This window comes from Spodoptera frugiperda, chromosome 22, assembly GCF_023101765.2.
Source record: "Spodoptera frugiperda isolate SF20-4 chromosome 22, AGI-APGP_CSIRO_Sfru_2.0, whole genome shotgun sequence".
NCBI lineage: Eukaryota > Metazoa > Arthropoda > Insecta > Lepidoptera > Noctuidae > Spodoptera > Spodoptera frugiperda.
The window spans coordinates 766,940-789,699 of record NC_064233.1 but is presented as its reverse complement, the minus strand read 5'-3'; the positions used below and the strand labels follow the sequence as shown (position 1 = coordinate 789,699).

The 22,760-nt window shown below is 39.9% G+C and overlaps 2 protein-coding genes across 5 annotated transcripts; both read left to right on the top strand.

The window, feature by feature from the left end:
* Window positions 1-405: 405 nt before the first annotated feature.
* Window positions 406-16,685, top strand: LOC118279575 (uncharacterized). Of its 4 annotated transcripts, XM_050702666.1 has the most exons (13): window positions 406-550; window positions 1,226-1,307; window positions 3,355-3,495; window positions 3,907-4,064; window positions 4,853-4,934; window positions 5,477-5,587; window positions 6,387-6,530; window positions 7,201-7,451; window positions 8,101-8,172; window positions 8,561-8,591; window positions 9,270-9,334; window positions 9,895-13,837; window positions 14,069-16,685. In XM_050702666.1, the coding sequence occupies exons 3-13, from the start codon at window positions 3,390-3,392 to the stop codon at window positions 16,453-16,455; spliced, it is 7,350 nt and encodes a 2,449-aa protein (XP_050558623.1). In that variant the 5' UTR covers window positions 406-550; window positions 1,226-1,307; window positions 3,355-3,389; the 3' UTR covers window positions 16,456-16,685. The 4 variants fall into 4 exon arrangements, with proteins under 4 accessions (XP_050558623.1, XP_050558622.1, XP_050558621.1 ...); XM_050702665.1 differs by having other exon boundaries at window positions 6,387-6,518; window positions 9,895-16,685; XM_050702664.1 differs by having other exon boundaries at window positions 9,895-16,685.
* On the top strand, window positions 14,078-22,679 carry LOC118280084 (uncharacterized). The gene is made up of 3 exons (XM_035599957.2): window positions 14,078-14,201; window positions 16,776-16,807; window positions 16,894-22,679. Exons 2-3 carry the CDS (start codon window positions 16,784-16,786, stop codon window positions 22,606-22,608), a joined length of 5,739 nt encoding a protein of 1,912 aa, XP_035455850.2. The 5' UTR covers window positions 14,078-14,201; window positions 16,776-16,783; the 3' UTR covers window positions 22,609-22,679.
* Window positions 22,680-22,760: the final 81 nt, after the last annotated feature.

Sequence of the window (22,760 nt, the reverse complement as noted above, 5' to 3'; positions counted from 1 at the left end):
AATACCTTTATGGTTTAATGGTCGCAAGTGCGGTGCGACTGCCGGACAAGGGGTCTCTGGTTCGATTCCCGGTCGGGCAAAGAATTATTGGGATATTTTTCGGTTTTTCGAAAATTTATCAGTAGTAGCACGGGGTCTAGAATCGTGCTCCGTATATGGCAATGAGCTCACCCCCTATTATATGGGACTTATTACATAAATGATGGAAATTGGGTGTACATTTTATAGCAGCATTACGTGCTGTAATGTGCACCTTTGCCTACCTCTTCCGGTATAAAAGGTGTAATGTCAACGTTGATAACGTTGCATATGTAATTAAAGGAGTTATGTTTCGGTTTTCTCCCTCTTTTTTCTCCCTCAACAAAAAGGTTATCAACAAAGAATACAAAAGACTATCTCTATAAATGTGACAGTGACATAAAATTCTGTCAGTACCGGGCAAAGAATACAAAATTCTAAATTTTTATAGTAATCTTTATTTATTTATTTTAGGAATTAACTATTAATTTGCAAAAGGAAATTACGATACATTGAAATTCTTGCGAGAAATGTAAGTATCTATGTACTTTTGTATAGTTAGGTACTTATCGTGTAGGCCACATAGTTGTTACGTCCCACAGGGGTAGGCTTTTTTATGGTATAAGCCGGTAAATGAGCAGACAGATCACCTGATGATAAGCAATCGCCGCCGCCCATGGACACCCGAAACACTAGAGGCGTTACAAGTGTGTTGCCGGCCTTTTGGGGGTTAGGAATTTAGAGTCTGTTGGGGGAATCGGGGATTGAAAAGATGATGAATAACAACGAAACCCAACGCTGTCGTTGTTTCACGTCGGTTTTCTGTAAGGCCGTGGTATCACTCCAGTCGAGTCGGCCCATTCGTGCCGAAGCATGGCTCTCCCACACTTCAAGGCTGTACATATTTACATCGAGATTTTACCAGTTATTTCTGTATAATAAATATCAGAGAGTGTACTAAACTACTGATAACTCACAAACCTCGTCTAACCCACGTCAACTAAGACGTCGGTCATACATAGTCATGGTTATGAACCCAAGTCGTGGCTTGAAACTAGTCGAGCATCGTCGAACTGTTACGTATTGTAACTTATATCACATATATTTATAATATGTGGTTATATAAGAGTATGACTTTATTGCTTAAAATTATACTCTACTGAAATGTAATAGAATCCGTCCATTGATTTTATCTTATTCTTAAAAGGCCAATACCCCACGGTGACGACTGGCAGGCTTCATATCGGCCTGATCTGTGTTACTCCTGTCTAAGGCTCCTGAAAATGTCCGTGAGTATTCCAGGGTTCCTATTCATCATCAGCATGTTTCCGTCCACTCCTGGATAGAGACCTCTCCTGTAGCGTGTTGGTAAGCCCAGCTGTTCAGCTCTACGTATCCAACCACTGCTGGAAGTATTCTGAAATGCGGTTGTGAGGATACTAGAGGCAAGCCTTGTTTAATTGTGCTTTAATATAAAAGATTAAAGAATGTCAACATTTGGAAACAATGTATGGCAGAGACAATGGAACGCATTGGCGTTCCATCCCTATTGAGGAATGATGACGGGGTATGAAAATTTAAAATCTAATTAGTCCGTCAATTAGATAATGAAAAATATTAGACACGTATTTTTTATTTTGTCATATAAGAGAGACCAACACATAAATAAAATAAATCAAAGTTTAGGAGTGGGAGCAAATACGTCATTTCTACGTATAAAACGTACTCTAAAGTGACGTCACGCGATATTTCAAATCTGGGGGCACGGCAGTGCCCCGCCAAGACGAGCCAAGCGAAGCGCAAGGGCACTACCTACCTTTTCTCGAAGCGCTTCGTCGTATTTTTGAACCTTCATAACTTGAGTTTGGGTTATACCAGATAAACAAAATTTTCAGGATATAATGTCAGTGGTAGACTTAATAAACCTCTAAAGTTTCAATTGCATAGCTCTTATACTTTAGATTTTATTGATATCTAAAATACCCCGATTTCGTCACTCACTCACTCACTGATGATCAACAAAATTCTTAAGGTACTTCCTGAAGTCCTAGAAAACTGAAATTTGGTATGTAAGCTAGTATTAGTACCCAAACAACAAAAAAATCCTAAAACTTGGAACTTTTACCCCCAACCCCTTAAACTAGGGGGTGAAAGTTTGTTCGAGACTTCCGCAACTTTTGACGCTAGAGGTCTGAATGCGGCCGCGGAGGGGTAAAAATCTGAAATAGGGAAACTTAATTCCCTATTTCCTGCTTGAGATCTGAAAATTATACACAAGTACATAGAACACAAACTTTTCATCAAATCAAAACATTATCCTACCCATAAGTACTTAGATATGAATAATATTACTACACTTCACTTCGGTAAGTGTGTATTAATCAACCTATACTTTTGAACATAAGCATCGTAAGTATAGTATGCGCCAACGCCCGCCGCCTGCCCCCTCGTCCCCGCGCAGTAGCTAAAAATAATCGGCCCGTCAGCGAGCGCGGCACCCGAACGCGGGCAGACGCGCGAGGGCAGACGTCGTTGACGGTTGTCTCGTTGAATGAAAAGTTTTCGGAATATTTCGGTGATTTAAAAGTTTGCTATCGCGGAGAAAAAAACCATTTGGCTAATATTTAATTGTTAGTAGTTTAGTAGGTAAAGGTTTAGATACTAGTGTTTTAATTTTCATTGATAAAAAGTATTAGGATTACGTTTCCAATTTTCTTATAAATTTAGTAGTTTAGTAGGTGAATTTGTCGCTCATTTTATCTTTCTATCATAAGCAACCTACAAAAAGAAATGAAATCCCACAAAAACATTTCATGTTAAATGTTGCCAAGACAAGACCATATAGCTCGCACTGTCAAAAAGTAATCAGATCCCGTGTAGAGCCAAGTTTCTAACCCTATACTTTTGAACTGGCGAGTTGGCCGCACGGAAAGAGTTTAGAAGATTGAATAGATTTTTAAGCTCAAGCCCATATGACGAATACCAAAAAGTCCGCGCGGCCGACTCGCCAGTTCAAAAGTATAGGGTTAGAAACTTGGCTCTACACGGGATCTGATTACTTTTTGACAGTGCGAGCTATATGGTCTCGTCTTGGCAACATTTAACATGAAATGTTTTTGTGGGATCGATATATCTTCGAAAGTATTTGTTTCCGTAAGAAAACAAAAAATACGTGTCTTATATTTTAAAATAATCTACAAGACGGACATTAAAATGAAAATTAGTCATCTACCCTATTGCTATGCATCTTGCATACTTCTTTCGCTTCATCAACAGTCATCAGTCTTTTCATGCATGCTCATTTCATGTATTTTCATCCTTTATACTTGGTTCCAGCAAATTCCATCAGACAGCCAGTGAGGTCGCATTGAATGGAGGGCGAGGGGATGGTGGCGGTGGTGCGCGGGCTGCGGGACGCGGGGCTGGCCGTCACACTGCTCGACAGCAACGGGCAGTACGCGGTACTGCCTAATTCTAGTGAGGATATAACATGTTTTGCACTTTAGTTAGAGAGGTTTTTGAAGGCAGAATTAACTGGATGAGGTTTTTTATGGTATACGCCGGTAAACTAGCAGACGGATCACCTGATGTTAAGCAATCGGAAGTACGTCGCCGGGCTTAATTAAGATAATTGGGCTTTTATTTTCCTTCGGCCTTTCCGCCGGCATTTCCTTATCCCTTTGCAACCGGGACTAAAAAGAGGTAAAAGGAGGAAAACAATAATCAATTAAAAAACTAAAAATCCCGACTGCGTTTCTTTATAACATGAAACTGAAAAAACCCTAAAACAAGAAAGTCATCGTAAAATTGAAGCTTTCTAGACTTGGTCCCGACTGCTTCAATATGGTTACAGTACAAACGAAATAGTGCCATTGTAAATGTCCATAGTGACGGCGCCAGCGCCTACGCAGCGCCACACGATGAACGCGAATGCGTCCACGCAGCCGATGCCGCGCATAACGTCGGGGTGTAGCACCGACTCCTCGGCGCTGCAGTGCGACAGGGACGCACAGGCTGTCGATGGGAGATACACTTCCATGTACAAGGTATAGTTGGATTTTTAGGTTGTGTGAAGTATTGAATGTGACTTTTAACGTTGAATTGCGAACTCTATCATAATATGTTTATCTATACCTCCATTGATTTTATTGTAACATTCGTGAGACATACTAAATTAATTATTATGTTATCGGCTTACTCACGTAATGTTTTGACGAGGAACTCGACTAGTTTCAAGCCATGCAAGAGGCTCATATTCATGAGCAACATTTCGCGACACACGACGCGGCGATTGTCACGCTGCTACTGAAACTAGTCGAGTTCCTCGTCAAAACATTACGTGAGTAAGCCGATAACATAATAATGAATATACCTCCATTTGCCTGTATGAATGCGATAAACTTAAAAACTACTGGACGGGTAGGTGACTGGTGTTAAAAATAAATAATGTGATTATAGACTGCCTAGTTCGACGAGTGGTCGTAATGCGACTGTCGCGCAAGGGGTCTCGGGTTCGATTCCCCTGTCGGGCAAAGTATAATTGGGTATTTTTCAAAAATATCTCAGTAGTAGCACGGAGTCTGGAATTGTGCTCAGTATATGGTAATATAGGTTTACCCCTATTACATGGTACTTATAACATAAATGTGCACCTCTGCCTACCCTTTCGAGGATAACAGGCGTGTCGTTGCATATAATATTATATACAGTGTGATTCCCGAGTAAGTACTGAAAGAGTTCCAGATGTGTATAACTTGTTGTGGTTATGACCATGATTTTGCGAATGGAGGACAGAAAGCTAGTTGTTACCAATTTTTGTTTCGGTCACTCCTAGACCATGCATTGCAACGTTCGTCCGACGTCACCTCCGGTGCAACTGACCGAGTTCCCTCCGCAGAGGCCAGACGTTTGTCCAGGTAAGTAACACACAATATACGTTTACCTAATGTGAGGAAGCACCTAAACTAACCCTTTACCTAGTTGTACTATTAGGTGTCACTTATAAGGTGATGAAAATAAAAAAATATCGTTAAGTGTCACCTGTGTCGACTGCCTCGTTGGTCCAGTGGTCGCAAGTGCGACTGCCAGACAATGAGGTTTAATTCCCGGGTCGGACAAAAGTATTACTGCGCCTTTTTCGGTTTTTCGAAAATGTCTCAGTAGTAGCACGGTTTCTGGAATAGTGCCCAGCATATGGCAATAGGATCACCCCCTATTACATGGGACTTATAACACAAATGGTTAAAAGTGGGTGTACATTGTACAGTGGCGTTACGCTCAGTAATGTTCAGATGCACCCATAAAAGGCGTGACGTTATTTTATTTGTCACCTATGTATGTATATTATCTTAACTAGGGTTCCATAAAATTTAAGAGAAATCGGGGAAAATGGGTATTAGTCTCTTCACATAAAGTTTAAATTGTGACTTAAAACTTGATTGCCTGTTACCTTCACCAGGGCACGGTAACTTCCAAGTGGGTGGCGCCGGCAGTGGAGTGGTCAACCCTCATGGGAAGCCGACCTCGTCATCCGCTACCTTCAGAGGAGGTCTCTCGTGGCCGGATAGAGGTGAGTTCTCATAGTATTTCGTAGCCCGTCAAAGACAAAGTCAAAATTATTTATTTCAAATAGACCAGGAAGGCACTTTTGAACGTCAAAGCAAATATAATAATATTAATAACGTCTGTCTGTCGGTCAGTCCTCTAGTTGCTCTATTCGCTCATTCCAAAGTGAAGATTCCTATATTTCCTATGGAGAAGAACGAGCAACAAACTCCATAGGTTACTCTTTTTCAATCAGATTCACAATACAATTCTTGGTTACATTGTTTGTTGACCGTGCCGGTCTACTGCTGGGTTATGGGCCTTCTTGACGTAAGAAGTGTTCATTGTGTAATTTTCACGCTTGGCAGGCCGGTTGGACATCGCTATTTAAAAGTTTTTTTAGGGTTCTGTACCCAAATGGCAAAAAACGGAACCCTTATAGATACGTAATGTCAGTCTATCCGTCCGTATGCCACACGCATTTTTTTATATTTGTTGGGTCAACATTTGGTCATCGTTTAATACTATCGGTCGTCGACGCTAACTTGCCTGGTGGTAATGTGACGCCCTACGCGAGACACAATATATTCTATTGTTGACTGCACGGTTGGCCCGGTGGCCGGATAACCTGGTGTAGCGGGTTCGATTCCCGCGCGGAGACGGAGTAATTCTTTGGTTGATCCACAAATTGTTGTTTTGGGTCTGGGTGTCATGTGTATGTGAACTTGTATGTTTGCAAACGCACCCACGACACAGGAGAAAATCCCAGTGTGGGGCAACGTTTAAATAAAAATCAAGTGGTCAAGTCATGGTCTTCTCTCCAGGGTCTGTCTGCTCTGCCCGACCCTCAATGGAGGTGGATGCCTTCGCCAACTCCTTGAGGAAGTACCCCTGCCTCTCGCCAGAGAGGTCTTCCGAAGTCATGGAGAGACTGATTAACTATCAGGGAAAAGGATGTAAGTATACAGGTCAGCTTACGGCATCCTTTTTTTTTGGTGACGGGGTGAAACCTTCAAAAGGTGCCTAGCTTTTTGGGGATAAAAGACTAGGGAGTGTGGGATTTTTACCTCACTAAAACCACCCCGGTGGCCACCCTCTACACCTGTAAGGGGCACCGAGTCCTCTTAATAGACCTGCACACTAATATTATAAAATGTGAAATTTTGCTTGTTAAGATGTTTGTCGGTCAATTTCGCTGAAACTACTGAACGGTCTTTGTTGAAATTTGGTACACAGACAGGGTATGAACTGACTAAGGTGATTGAATACTTTTTATTCCACGGGAACGCGGGCGCAGCTGATGATAGAAGCCAGTTGAATATAAAAAAATATATATTGTACAGAAAGAATTTAAATTGTATTTATAGATTTTAAAATAATTGCTTGGTTGTATCATCAATCGAGATGTAACTTACTAACGCAACGGATCGATGCGGTTTTTTTACCATAAATAGAGTGATTTTTAAGAGGATATCCTTTGGTATGTATAAAACCATGCATCGCTATAACCATTGCACCCATGCAAAGCTAGTTGGCGGGTCGCTTTTTTTATAACACAGACTAATACATCTTCTTTGGTAAAAAGTTCCATACAGAAACATTATATAATTCCTCATCCAAATCCCCTTTTCTCCGCAGACTCAAAAACATCAACCCGAAACCAAGCCTCCCCCACCCGCATAGACTCCTACCCATGCTCCTATCACACTCTAGAATCCAAAGGCACATGCACAAGAAGCCCCAGACTCTATGAACAAGAGATCACGCCACGCAGAAGAATGGAGGAGCCGACAAGAGATAGAAAGAGAGAAGACTATTACGATATGAGAAACATGAGGAATTATGAAGTGCGCTCCGTCAGGGATATGACGAGGAAGGGAAGGGATAATGTGAGGAGTTATTCTGGTACTGTACGCTAGAGCTGATCTGGATCGTGTTTGGGGGAGGCCTGAGGGTTATATGTATATGGTGGTGATGATGTAGTGGTCTGTCGGTTAAGACTGACTGCCAACAAATGATGTTGATGGCAAATCTTCCGCTAGCTCCGGTTACTTTTGCCCCTCATAAGAAATAGGCGTAAATGTATCAGTTTTGTTTCTTAGTCCGGTTTTAAGGAGTTTATAGTAGTGAGAATTTAAACTTAAACTTAATATTGGTTATAAAATTTTTCCTTTTTTGCCAGACATTTGATCTTGCGATTAAGATAGTGCGAATTCAAAAGTCTGCAACAGTTAACTAAAAATCACGGTTCAATCACGTAATGGAGAAAAGCTCTACTAGTTTCCAATCACATTTCTCTTTATCATGAGCAGCATGCGCAGACGCATAGTGTCGCGTAGCCTACTGTAGAAATGTGATTTTTAGTTAATTTAGTATGTATAGTTATTATAAAAAGTCTACAACAGTTCTAACTGTCAACTGCTTCTGACTATCAGTCGCTCATTCTCCTAACTTTTTTCGGAAGTTGATGAAAACTTTTAAAAGGATATATGTATGTACTTAAGTTAGTTCTCTTAAAGTTATAGTCTATTTCGACAGCCGTACTGCAATCCCGCTTGCCCAACTATCAAAGAAACCCAAGACTACCAGCCTATCCCAGAATATCAAAATGTAAGTACTAAACACTATATTTTTTGGATGTAAATCGAGCAAACGTATCGTACTTATGGGCAATCGCCGCCGCACATGGACACTTGAAACGAGGCGTCACAAGTGCGTTGCCGGCTTTTTGGGAGTTAGGAATTTAAGGGTTGTTGTTCGGGAATCGGGGATTGTGAAGATTGTGGAGGAGTACTTGGGCCTCCATGGTAACCTCGCTCACACAACGCAAGCGTTGTTTCACGTTCGGTTTTCTGAGAGGCCGTGGTATCAGTCCGGTCGAGCCGGCCCAATCGTGCTGAAGCATGGTTCTCCCACGTTTAAAATATTTCCATCAGCATTGCCATTGCAGCCAGTGACGATGATGATTTTGATAATGATAGCCTTTCTATTGTTACAGAGTTCAAATTCAGTAAATATGGAAATTCAAGGTAATTATAATTTTATTATGTGCTTTTTTGTTAATGATGACTAGTCTACATAATATACTCGTACATCATTAGAACTCAAAACGGGATATTTACCAAGTTTATTAGTGTTTGTGAGTTTCCGATATTTCGGCACTGTTGCAAGCGCCATGATCACGGATGAGCGGATTCAGACTAATAAACATGGTAAATATTCCGTTTTAAGTTCTAATGATATTACTAGTGACCATGTCAGTTTAAAAACTTATACCGTATGGCTTGTGAGATACGTTCTATACTTATGGAGAGTACTCGATTCCCGTTAACTTGGTATAAAATAAATAGGTGCTTAATTTTTTTTATCGAAATGTGTCTAAAAATAAGTGAAATTTGAATAGGTATAGGTAGGTCTTGATGTAGGTAGGCAACAGCTGCACAGCGTAGGTACCTATGTATTCTGTGTTGATAGCGCGCTGCGCGACCCGTGCGTCCGCGCGGTGTCCAAGTATTCCGCAGTTAAATAAATAAATACTGGACTCCCGGTGTACTTTTTTCGAAGTTTACTATGAAGTGCTGTAATATATTTAATTTTTATGTTATTTCATTTCATAATATATGTTCGCATACTATCACGTCCTTAAATATTGAAGGTATCTCACCAGTCAGCCTGTATAGTCCACATATCTGTTAATGTATTTACAGCTGCAGTAAAGATGATATCCAAAGAAGTGGCCACCGTACAACGAGACAAATTCATGAGAAAAACCGTAAGAGATTGGTTTGTTTTATACCTTTCATAGTTACGTTTTTAATGTCGATAATGTAAAACAAAAATGTATGTGTTAGTGTATTTTTTGTGGAATACGGGGCAAAGGAGCGGACGGGACGTCTGATGGTAAGTGATTAGCGCTGCCCATGGACACCCGCAACACCAGAGAAATGATAGGTGCGTTCCGCGCTTTTTAAAAACGAAGTGCGCCCTTTTCTTGAAGGTTTGAAGCGCGTATTGAAACGGAAATATCGCCAACTACAGCTCGTTCCACAGTTATGTTGTGCAAGGCATCATCATTATACCAGATTATCTATTGATTAAAATAGGTTTAAAGCGTTGATCTTTATAGGAAAGAACGAAATTTTGCAGTCTATATTTTTGATTAGTTACTGTATTTACTTATTTCTTATCATTGCCTTAAAGATTTGGATTTTAACATCGAAATTTTCAGGCATTTCTGTGGCTCTTAACAAATATTCTTCTAAAGGCTTAATGTTGTTTATCGATTTGTTACCAGCCTTCCAGCATTCCAAGCTATGAACATATGTCTTGCAGGTAGCCGTCCCCGAGTCCCCCACCATGTCAGCAACAGAAGACAACGTGGAAGGTGAATGCTACGTCGTTCGAAAACTGGACACAAGCATGTCTATTAAATCCATTCAGACTAGTTTCTTCCCATCCGACAGCACACTAAAACCTAGGAAATCAGCCCAAACCATCGCTAGCACCTTAGACTTTCAATCCCCTCGCCATAAAACTGTAATCAGTAGAAAATCTAAATCACAGGAACAAATTAAAATAACTAAAGAAGAATTAAAACGTAGTCTCCTTGAACTTATCGAGGAGGTGTCTAAAACTAGTAAATGTAAAAAGATTATTCGCGATGAACTTATAAAGAAACTGTTTGAATCCAACGGACATCAGAAAGCGAGTAAAGACGATAGGCGGTATAAGAAACGTGAGCAATGTCACAAATACGCGTCAACGTTCTGTCCAACAGCTTGTGACTATGTAGGTGATTACCAGGAACTGTTAGGCCAACTAAAACATTGTTACGGTGACACCCAACAAGTATTAAGAACAGAAGTCACGCCTTTCCGAATATCTGAGTACAGACAACTTGACTTCGTACTCAAAGACTGGATACACAACTTAGACATTAAAATTACGGACGAAGATTACACAGATAGAAGAGAACTGCTTAATACTTTAGAAGAAAGAATTAAAGTCATCTTCAAAAATAGGACTAAACAAGACTTCGATTTAAAATCGGCAATAGTGAGTATTATAGAGGAAATACCTATTGAAGTGAATAGCAGTTACAACAGAATTGATTATTTGCACAGGCTCGTTGATGTGTTGATGAGACGGATGAAAAATGTTATAATGGGGCAACAGCATGGTAGGAGTAGGAAGAAACCATACAATAGGTACAAGAAAGTACTAACTGAAGCTGATTTTAGGGATTTTATTAGAGAACACTTATTCGATTTCTTTAACGAGTACAGTTTAATGGTATGTGACCAAGTGCTAGTCAATTTAGAAAATGAATTACTCGATGTGATAATCGATACGATTGATTGCATTCGATGCGGTCACATTGAGGATGCCAGGAATGAAATGATTGTGATATTCCAAGAATTGGCTAACTTAACAGAGAAACAAGCCAAGTACATTGCAAGCATGATACTTCGAGACTTGCAAGAAATACTGAATCACTGTAACTTCAACCATACCTACATGATCCTCAATATGAGTAGTTCTGGTCCGTCCAATAGAAGTGGTCATAACCAAAGTATTGAACGTATTAATAGTGATGATTTGCGCATGAACTTGGACCGTTATGCGAGCCAATTGTGCGAGCAAATCAACCAATGGTTGGATACGTTGAACTTACCACAATTACAAGACTCGGGTAACAGAGAAGTGGTAGTCAACGACTTAGCAGGAGATATTATAGACAGGTTGAAGTACAGAGAACTGAATCATACGATGAAGAACGGAGATGAAGATGAATTAGAAGCGCTCAAATATCAAATATTTAAATGGATCAACAAGATTGTCGGAGACGATAATCAAGAGACTATTGGAAATGCCAGGCAATTGTTGGATAAAATCCGGAGTCTGCCTGTGCCAATACTAATCCACCCAAAAAATAACGCGGGGCGTTTTTCAGTAGTAGAATGCCCTAATCCAGAGTGTTATGGCGATCCGATGAGGCCGTGTTTGGGAGAAACTGGGCCTGGTACTTGTAGTGAGGTTAATAGAATACTAAGACCACAAAGTGTTTCTGATCCCCGTCCTTCTTCTCCCCCACGCCCTGGTGAGCCGTGCTGTAAGAGGGAAACTTGTCCTGAAGTAGTCAAAAGTAAAAGGGGGGCAACAGGTCCAAGCCAACCAACCACATACCAAGATTCTTATCGTCGAAGATCACAAGAACAATCACCACCTCAGGCATTTGGTAACGCTTACCAATCCCCACAAGCCCAAGGCAGTGACAGGGACAAGTATTCTATTAGCCCAGAGAGTCAATACAGTCAAGATCAGAGTTTTAACCTGGAACCCCACCCACCACCGCCTAGTGCTTATGATAAGCCACAGGGTCAGGACGGAGCTCCTGATAAGTGTTTCACTGTACCAGACGATCGACAGGCGTTTGGCCTCGATCAACAGCAACCAAATACGTTTTCTGGTTCCTACCAATCACCACAGAACCAAAGTAATGCCAAAGACTTCCTGTATTCTTCGGGTCCGCAGGGTCAAGGAAAGCAGTTTCCGTACAATCAAGATCCGAGTTTCGGCGCTGGTCAATCAGGACCATCTTATAAAGAATGGGCTTCAAATGACAGATCCTTTGGTCCGAAATCAATGCAAGATGCTGGTGTAGGACCCAGTGGTGTATCGAGTAGTCCTCAAGGTGCTCAGACCTCTGTTCCTATCGCGCCGGGCTCAGCAAGACCAACTCCACTCCCATCCGTCAAGAAAATATATGCAGACTATGACACTTACCTCAAAAACTGGGTACAAAGAGTACCTATGGCAATGAACACAACATCTGAAAAACAGAATGCAGATAAAGCCAGAATGGACCTTTACAATGGCGTTTGGAAAACAATCACTAAAATGAAACTAGACCCAAAAATCTTTGGCAACCCACTATATTTCAAAGAAGTGTTTAACGACGAAATTGAAAAATTGATGAAAAGTCTACCAAAATCAAAGCAACTGGAAATAGAAAAACCTGCATTAAAAGACGAGCTTCTTAAGAAAACTTTAGAAATGAACGATTTGATTAGGTCTCTTAATGTATCAGGTACGTACAAACAACAAGTCATTGACTGCATAGAAAATAATTCACCGAGGAGACCGCCTCTCATCAACGAGACAGATCAGCAAAATGAAGAAATAGAGAAACATAATGTAGCCGATTACTACATACTTCACAGGAGATACAAGGACGATGACAACGTTAAAGCTAACTTCCACAAAAAGAATTTCCTTAAAAGTCTCGATGACTATCTAGAGAACATGAAGAAAAGACATAGTTTATTGGGCATGCAAACGTATGCATATGCTAATGAAATTATAAACTGTTTGGACAAGATTCCTATACCAAATCTTCTTGCCTTAAGAGACGAGGCAGATGAGATATTGCTAGGAATGGAGGTGGAAAATTGGATTGCAGATCTTCCTCAGGACCCTGACAATACAGGGCCTTTAGACAAGAAAAGAATGAAGGACTCAATAGTTAAAAAAATTGAAGAAGTAGAAACACATGTCAACTGCTACGACAACGCTTTCGGTGATCAGTTGAAGGCGGAGTTACCAAGATATATTGAAAGGATACCAATTAAAGCGAATACTAATATCAATTTTGTAATCGATGAATTAGTGAACAGAATTCGGAACTTGGAAAATATGAAATCTTTACGACCTAGATCTGTGTCCTTCCAGGAACCGCGAGATTATGATGATTTTGCCAGAGATGTGCCACGAGCATCCAGTTACCATGATACACCTGGCCAGGGTAGCCCTTATTATGGTGGTGGCTACAACAATGCAGATGATCCACGAAGTTGGGCCAGCAATGCACCTGCCGACGATCAATGGCATTCCATGCAAGCTACCCGAGTGCCACCTGATCTTCGTGACTGGTCTCAAAGTAATCCATCAGACTCGTACGCCTATTCTCGGAATCCTCCAAGCCAAATGGCTGGAACGCCAGGTTATCCCCGTAGTGACTATGGATCGCCTCGTCATGTACCTCCTGGTACTCCAAGTCAATATCCACCTGGCCAAGAATATTACAGTCCTAGTGCCCAAAGTGGCATGCCGCCGCCGCATCCCCCTATATCTCAGAATGAATATCCTCCAAATGTTCAAGATCAATTTGACCCATATAATCCAAATGATGTGTGTATGGGTCCGTGCTGTCTAAATCCAGCGTGTGTCAACAAACTTCAAGGTTACATGAGACCAATGCAGTTTCCACAACCAGGTACTTCACCGTTTATTTCACCAGGAGGGTACGCACCTGGAATGTCGAGCCAAAGGCCCTCCTCTTTGGCTCCTCCAGATGCTGCTGCACCCAGCCCATTGCCTCAGTCTTACGGTCAAGCAAATCTCAACCCATATAGCTGTGAATCTAACCAACCGGTAATACGATGCCCAGGGCCACTAGCCAGATATTATCCCGAACAATATCAACGTCCAGTTACACCGTTTCCAGGGAACCAGGCGTACTCCCCAATGATGCCACCAACCTATCCTCCAGCGGCTTACCAACAACCAGTTGAGTCCGTTTCTCGTCCGGGTGTTCCTCAGCGGCCAACAGAACCATATCAAGCCCCTCAGACTAAAAGGTATACTCCAGGAACATCCGTAGCTCCCCAGGAGAGACGTCCCTCAGAGTCTTATGTTTCAAAAGGTCCTGTCACACCAACATCAATGGAAAAAGAGTCTGTAAGACCAACAGTAAGCTCTCAGGGTCGCCACTCCTTAGGACCCTACGTCCAAAGTATTCCAAATGGTCCCAGTAATATAATGCCCGATACGAGAAGAACTTCCCAAGTATCAGCTGTAAGTCCACAGGATAGACGTTTTTCAGAGCCTAAGCAAAGTTTCCCATACGGTCAGTATACACCACCAGCAGATACAATGGATTCGAAAAAGCCCGTTGGTCTTCAGGATAAAAGCCGTCTTCCAGAAAGTGTAAGCCAAAAAAGTCAAGGAACATCAGTCACCCCTCATCAAAGTCGATATTCAGAGCCACAAAGGCAAAATATCCCAATTAGTTATACCACTCGGCCACCTGAAGTTAAAAAGGTATCCCAAGCAACGTCAATCAGCCCTCAGGAAAGTCAAAATATCTCACCGCCTAAAGTCAAAGGAATTGACAAAGCAACAGATACCAGTTCTCTGGAACGTTATTCTGAGTCAGCAAGTCAGAGTATCCCTATTAATTATAATGATTTACTACCCCAACCAAAAAAATATCCCACCGTACCAGGTGCTAGCCCTCAGGAGACGCAATATCCTGAGCAACCTGCTTTAAAAACAACTTCTCAAGAACCACAAGAAAAACGACCAGGACTTGACCAGCAAACTTATGTAACTGATCAAGCGGCACCCCAGGATAGGCGCTCCTCAGCACCTAGTCACCAAAGTATCAAGACTAGTCGAGATGCATCGACACAAATTAGCTCAAGGGATTCTAAAGTATCGTCTCAGGTAGATCCCTCGGAACAAAAAGTTCCTGAGGAGCCAGTCTCTCAACAAGTTGAGGAACAAAAGTCCCCATCCTTGCTTAGTTCACCTCCAGTAACTAGAATGCCTTCAGTGGATCAAGGATCCCAACTACCATACAACCAAGGTGACTCAATACGACTTGTGCAAGATGTTCAGGCTGAACCGGTTCCACCTATTTATGAAGAACCTAAATCACGCGAACAAACTTTCCCAGACTCTCGAATGCAAGATCCTTACAATAATTACCAATATGTTAGTCCTCAGGAGCCTGATGTTCCGTTAACGTACCAAGATCCACATTTAACTACAATGGGAGATACTGAAGTTTCTTACGAACAACCTGTTGTTGTTATTCCAGAACCACAGGGCTATTCAAGTCCTACTGGTCAAGTTGTAACCTATGAACCTGCATACCCAATGGACTCCGGTAGTCCACCTCAATCTGGCGGGTTCGAAAACCCACCTCAATCTAGTGACATGATCCCTTACGTCCGAGTCGTAGAAAGTGATCAACCTTATCAACCAACTTGTTATAACCCAATTCCCTTCAATGACCTAGCAAAGCCCCAAAGTGACTTTGTTCCGTATAGCCAGGCTATAGAAATAGAGGCACGGAGTCCAATTCAAGTAGAACAGTATCCTCCCAATATGGCGTATGAGTATATTCCCGATCCTATTTCAATTGAGAAAACTCGTTTCAGTAGTCCGGCGCCGTTATCAGCCGGGTGTCAACGGCCGGAGCAAATTCTAGAAGTCTATGCACCGGAATTTGTTGAGCCAGGCCAGAATATCGAGCTTGTGGAGGAGCCGCCATGTTACCACAAGTCCACAGACAGTAATGGTATACGGAAGAATGTGAAGCCACCGGGAATGATTTGCGATTGTGGCAGCGACCAGCAACAATATGTCTGCACTGATCAGTCACAGCAACAGCAGGGTGGTGCTACGCTCTATGTATGTGCAAGTGGTCCTGACGGTCAAATTTGCCACGGTCCCTCATGCCGTTCCGGTTGTCCTGAGCAGGCATGCCCATCTGCTTTACAGCATCAGACATGCCAAACTGGTCCTGCTTATCATATCTGCACAGGCACTTCTATAGAGCAAATATGTCGAAACGGTGGTCTGGGCAGACTGCTCACACAACCAAAGAAAGCTTTAAAGAAAATGCGTGGCACGCGACATACTGTGGATGCGGTGCCTTTCAACCGAGTCATGGATCTAGATGATACGGATACAAGCATGGATAGGTGTAAGTGCATTACTCGGGCAAAAAAGTGCAGAGCGCGCAAGCAGAGCCAGGATCCCCAAGGTGGCTATCACACTTGTACGCCTTCGATGCGGTACCCACATCCACCGCGACGCAATTGATCCATTTATTAGTAATTTCATTCTTCATTCCATGTTTAGCGTACCTATCATTTACATTTAGACCCTATTTTGAAGACTGACATAGCTAAGATTAGTTGTTTCTCCACCAAAAAAATTCAATAAACACATTTGACTATCAACAATTGAGTACCTAATATTATGGTGTAACTAGGTTTTGTACAGTTCTTTGGATTTTATTAATGGAAATAAATAAATTATACATCAGCCAATATTGTGAATTGTTATTTCAGAATTTGCTTTTTAGATTCCAACCCTGGTAAGCATAATATTTGATACTAATTCATATATTTATGTTCCAGATAACTCTATGTCGTATTATAAAAAGGGAACTGTGAGTATTACTTAAGAAACCTATAAAAATGTAATAGAATTTGACAAAATTCCAAAAATGCAAGTAGATTATGTATTTAATTTCAGATCCGAAGAGAAAATGCTATAACAGAGCCAATTAATTGCAACACAAAAGCCCTGGACAATGATTATGACGTTTTCAATATGAAATGCATACAAACAGCCTTTAGCAACGTTGATATAAGAACTATGAAATACTGTGAGATAAGAAGCAAGTCGCAAGAAGAACTGACAAAGATTACAAAGAAGCGAGAAGTCATTAAAAGAAGGGATTACAGCGGAGACTTTGAACCAGATATGACAGAGTGGTTTGAAATCCATAGCGACAAAGTTAAAGTTAAACTATTTGGAGATAAATTAAAGAAACTAGCAGATAAGTTGAAAAGACCTGGTGGTGAAGAGAAAGTCAGGAATAAAATAGAAAAGTACTTGAAGCAGGTACCTGAACAGCTTTCCGAAGGCGACGATGATACTCAGGCGTATAGAAAACAATTGCCCAACGATATTATACGAAAACTAAAGAAAATGCAGTTTACACCTTCGAGTGCTAACAATATAAATGTATACAGAATGGAATTATCAAAATACTGCAGCAGATTTAAGGTTGAGAACTTCAGGAAAGTAGTTCTAAATTGGACTAAAACGTTGAATATCAAGAAAAAGGATTTCTTATGCAGAAATGTGAAGAAAGAAGACGTACTCAAATACATAGCTGAAAGGCTAGAACCCATAGTATTAGATAGACCACAGTCCGACTCTACATATAAAGAAGTATTAAAATCTACCATCACAGAAATGGTCAAAGAATTGCCACTAGTTCTAAATACTCATAACAACGAATTTTACTTGAACAAAATCACAGAAAATCTTGTCGACGATATATTAAACATTGAAACTAAATTCCCTAGCACGTATATACAGCCTACTATAAAGGAAATAAAAGAATTTGTAAGAGATGAAATTACATTTTTCTTGGAGAAATCTCGTGTAGCTATAAGCACTAAGAGGATGGAATATCTTGAGTTAGAACTGATTGATATTTTGTTGGATCTTGTGAATGCCTCAGACATAGACGAATACGTTATGGAGGACGTTACAACACTTTTCAAAGTAGCAGGAAAGCTACCTGAGTATAAGGCGAAATATTTTACTAATTTACTATTAAAAGACTATAAAGAATTCTTCTTCCGAGAGAGTTTCTTTCATGTAAAAGGTAATTCGGATCATGGTAGACCAGACGTTTACTCTGTTTTCCATAATATAAATGGCACAGAAAATTCTAAAGAAGAAAATCACTTTAATGAATATACACAACATCTTATTAGCGCAATCAATAGATGGATTTCAAAATTAAGTATTCATAATAGTGAAAAAAGGATTATTGAAGTGATAGTAAGAGATTTGGCTAATGATATTGTTGACAGACACAAATTTTTACTATTAAACCCTAACAACCAACCAACAGATTTTGAAGAACTTGAATATTTGAAGTTCCTTGTATTTAAGTGGACAAATAAATTGCTTGGTGACGGAAACGTGTTAATCTTAGAACATGCTGACAAATTGATGGATGAAATTAAAAATATACCAAAACCCGTTACGGGGAATGTATGCCCACAAACAACTGTTACACAGGATACTGTTGTTTCAAGTGATAAAACATATACTGACAATCTAATGGAACAAGTCTTAAATTGGTACCAAGGCCTACCATCAGAATTTCATTTAAATGAAAGTATGGATCCTGTTGAATCAGTTAAAGATCTCGTTGAAGAAGTCGAAAAGGGTTTCAGTAATAAAGAAGACGGAATAGTCGACAAAGCAGTGGCAAAATGGAACGAAACGGTTTTTAACAACAAATTAAATACTGACAAAGTAGAACTATTGACAAACAAAATCAAAAGTGTACCTTACACAAAAGAGAATATGGAGAAAGATCCTAAATATGAAAAAGTTTTGATTAGATCATACGAAGATTTGGTAGACGATTGGATAGACACAGTACCATTAGATCCCAAAAAAGTAGGAATATTCACAGATAACAAAAATGAAATAGTACACGATATAGCTGTAAAGATAAGTAAAATAAAAACGAAGATTAAAAATACACCGCTAGAAGTCATGCAAAGGAAATTGTCACAAGAGTTATCTTATTGGTTAAAGAAGTTACCGTTGCACGCCAAAGTAGACAAAGAAACTTTCAGAGACAAATATGCTGAGAAATTGGTGCAAAAATTACAATCCTGTAATATAGAAGAGTCATTAAAAGCACCGGTGATGATTAATGACACATTTCAGATTGAAGAAGTGTTGCTAGAATGGCTAAAGAGACGTCCATTTTATAAAAATAAAACTCCTGAAGTGAAGCAACAACAGGAAGAGATTATAAAAGAGTTAGGAAATAAATTAAAAGTTGGAGGAGATAAAAATACTAGTCTTGACGAAGATATCATCGAGTGTATAAGGAAACTAGAACCGATACAGAACGAAGACATAGTACAAAACATAGCTTGTCAATTAAAATTGTACTTGGATAAATTTGATATTAAAGATTGTGACTTAGAGTGTTTCAAGAAAGATAGTAAATTATATAACAACATTGAACTTTGGCTAAACAAACTACCACTACAAGTGACCGACGAAAACTTATTCAAAGAACAAAAAACTCAATTGATGGAAAACATACAACAGTTGAAAACTTCAGATTGCGACATTTCCAGTATGAAAAAAGAGATACTGATTTTCATGAAATCACTGCCTATAGATCGGGAAAAGAAGGAAGACATACATTTCATGAACCAAGAAGCTTCAAATCTTATAGAACATTTAAAAGCAATACCTGCTGATACTGTCTCAGAAGAAATAACTGAAAACAAACTTAAAAATGTAACAAGTGATATTATCAAAGAATGGGTAAATTCTTTGCCATTAAAATGTGTATACTGCCCAAGAGAACTCCATTCCTTTATAGACGACATGACTTCTGTTATAAACAGAATTATTCTAGACTTAAATACTATAGAAAAAAGGAATGAAGAATTACACAAGGAGATAGTGAAATTTCTAAGAAGGTTTCCATTACAGAGTGAACAAAATACTGAGAATCATATGACGACAATGGCAGAAACACTTATTAAAAGCTTGGACGAAAGTCTACCTCAAAATAAAAAATGTACCGAGACTAACAACGTTACTGTATATGCTCTGAAGAACACAAATTTAACTGGATTTGGCCTTCCTAATGTAAAAGACAGTGATATTAATGAGAATTCAAAGGCATATACTAAACAGCTTGAGAATCAAATAGGCGAATGGTTACATAAATTAGGCTTGCCTAAAACGTTCAACGATGGCTACAGACAAGTAGCTATTAAAGATTTGGCCGGAGATATAGTAGATAGACATAAATATTTAGAACTAAACCCAAATGCAAAAGAAAATGAATTAGAACATTTAAAGTACCAGATCTTTAAATGGATTAATAGATTTGTTGGTGATGATAATCTTAAAACGATTACACACGCTGATGACTTGATGCGTAGAATTAAGAAAATACCTGTACCAATGTTGGTTAGACCTCAAGATAAGATCCAAGCACAGTCTGCTTTTGCTAACGCCCGATACCGGTCCGATGTAGTTCAGCTTTCTTTAGGGGCACAAAATAACATTAACACTACTACAAGCCCAATAGAAATGAATCTATGGACACAAGTCTATCTGCAGCAGTCTTATGCAAAGACTGGTAATGCAAGCCCTTCTCCAAATTCTGGAGTACATGAGACAAACAGTCCTGCAAACATATCGAATGGTTCTCACACGCATTCATATTCATCGAGTTACTCACAGCCCAGGGCACCAGACGAAGGCTCCAAGGAAGCTGTTTACGAGAAATATCAAAAGATTTTCAGAGATAAATGTAATGCTTTGCCAATCGACGCTTCAACTGCGGAGAATGCCAAGCTAGCTGAATTAGCAAAGACCGCAATTTACAACGGAATTATAAAGACGTTTTTCAATTTGAAAGCTGATCCTGAAATTGAAAATGATTATGGCTATTTTGAATTGATGCTAGAGGAGAAAGTAGATGAACTATTGGATGTTCTCCCACAATCTCAAGAATTAGTAAAACAAAGACACGCTTGGAAAGTCAATATTGTTACAAATGCACTTGATATGTTAGAGCAGTTGCATAGTTTTTCAGACAGAACCTCTTTTAGGCAACGAGTCAGGAATAAGTTTAACAGAAAATTTGCTAAAGAATTAGAATTAGAGCAATGCTTTTTATTACAGCAGGGGTTTTTGGCTGAAATGGCGGACGCATATATTTTAGAAACGAATTATAAAGAAAAAGATGAAGTGAAAGCTAATATTTACAAGAAAAGATTGATGAAGAAAGTCGATGACCTAGCCAACCATTTATCTAAAGAACACAATGTAGGCTTCAGATTTTTTAACAAAGACCAACTGACTCGTATTGCTATGAAAGTATTAGAACAAGTACCAAAGCCTGGAGAAGAAGTTTTGCAAGCAGAAGCTGAAGAAATTCAACTGGGAGATGAAGTAGAGAAATGGTACAAAGATTTGCCGACGAAACCTCTAGTCAATGATACTGACGGGGTATTAAGGAAAAGAATGATGGATTTACTAGCAAAAAAGTTGTACGACATACATAAACGTCACAAAGATGATGAATCCACTAAAGAAATGAAAATGAAGCATGAAATAAGTCTGTTCCTTGAAAGACGAGCACAATTACAGGATGACCAAGATTTAAACATTAACGCCATGGTAGATGATCTAAACGATAGATTAAACAACAGATGGTTGAAAGACCCAGAAGATTACGAAGAGTTTGAAAGAGGGCAACCTATTAGTTCTTCTTATGCACAAGCTAATAATAATAACACCTGTTGTTCGTCAACAGAAGCTGGCACTAGTACAGATGGACCGCCGCGAGATGGGGGATATTTTATACAACCTGTACAGCAAGTTCAAAATGTGAATTCAGTTCAATCACCCGGTGCTGGTTATTATAGCAAACAAAATGGAAGACCAAATTATGGACCTATTTATTTGCAAAATTCTAGTTATGAGGATGAAGCACCTAAAGGCAATTTGTATGATAATAATTTCAATTCTAACCACGCCCCTCAAGGTGTTCCCAGGCATAACATAGATCAAAGATATTCATTACCCCCTAATGCTCCAGAGAGATACGTTTCTCCACAAAGGGGCACGCATAGCATGCAAGAACATCCAGGAAGTATAATGAGAACGAATAATAATAATTGTGGTCCTAACCAATATCCACCTAAGCATGTAACTCTACCAAATACGCATGGACCAAACATGTCGCAGATGCCTGGTACGTCGGGCCAAGGGCAGGCACATGTTCCCCATCCGAAAGCTAATTTATTCCCAAATGTAGTTAATAATGGAAACAATAGACAAGGAACATTCCGGAACAATCAAATGTCACCATCAAGAAATGAAAATATGAGTCAACAACAAAGTCCGTATGCAAATGGGCCTCCAAGACAGAACCCTAATATGTTGCAAGTTCCGAATTACCAGAGGCCTAGTCATGGGACTCCTACAGCTCGCTATGGGTCTCCAGGCACTCAAGGTTCATCAAGCCAGGGACCATCCAGCCAGGGTGGTGCCACGGCCGATGGAGAAGAAGATACCGGTCAACATAGATGTAGATGTTTGGGATTATTCCGTCCGAGACGTATGTGTTTCGATCAGGGTAGTGATATGTATCATTTCTGTCCTCATTAAATCGTGTGTGTGTGTTTTATATGTACCGTTTATGTTTGTTATTATTTGTGAATAAATTGTTTTGAATAATAGTCTAAAAGATTTTATTTCATATAATGATTTTCTGTAGATGACACCACGGTCATTCCAATGAATGTTGGTGTTCTAGCGTG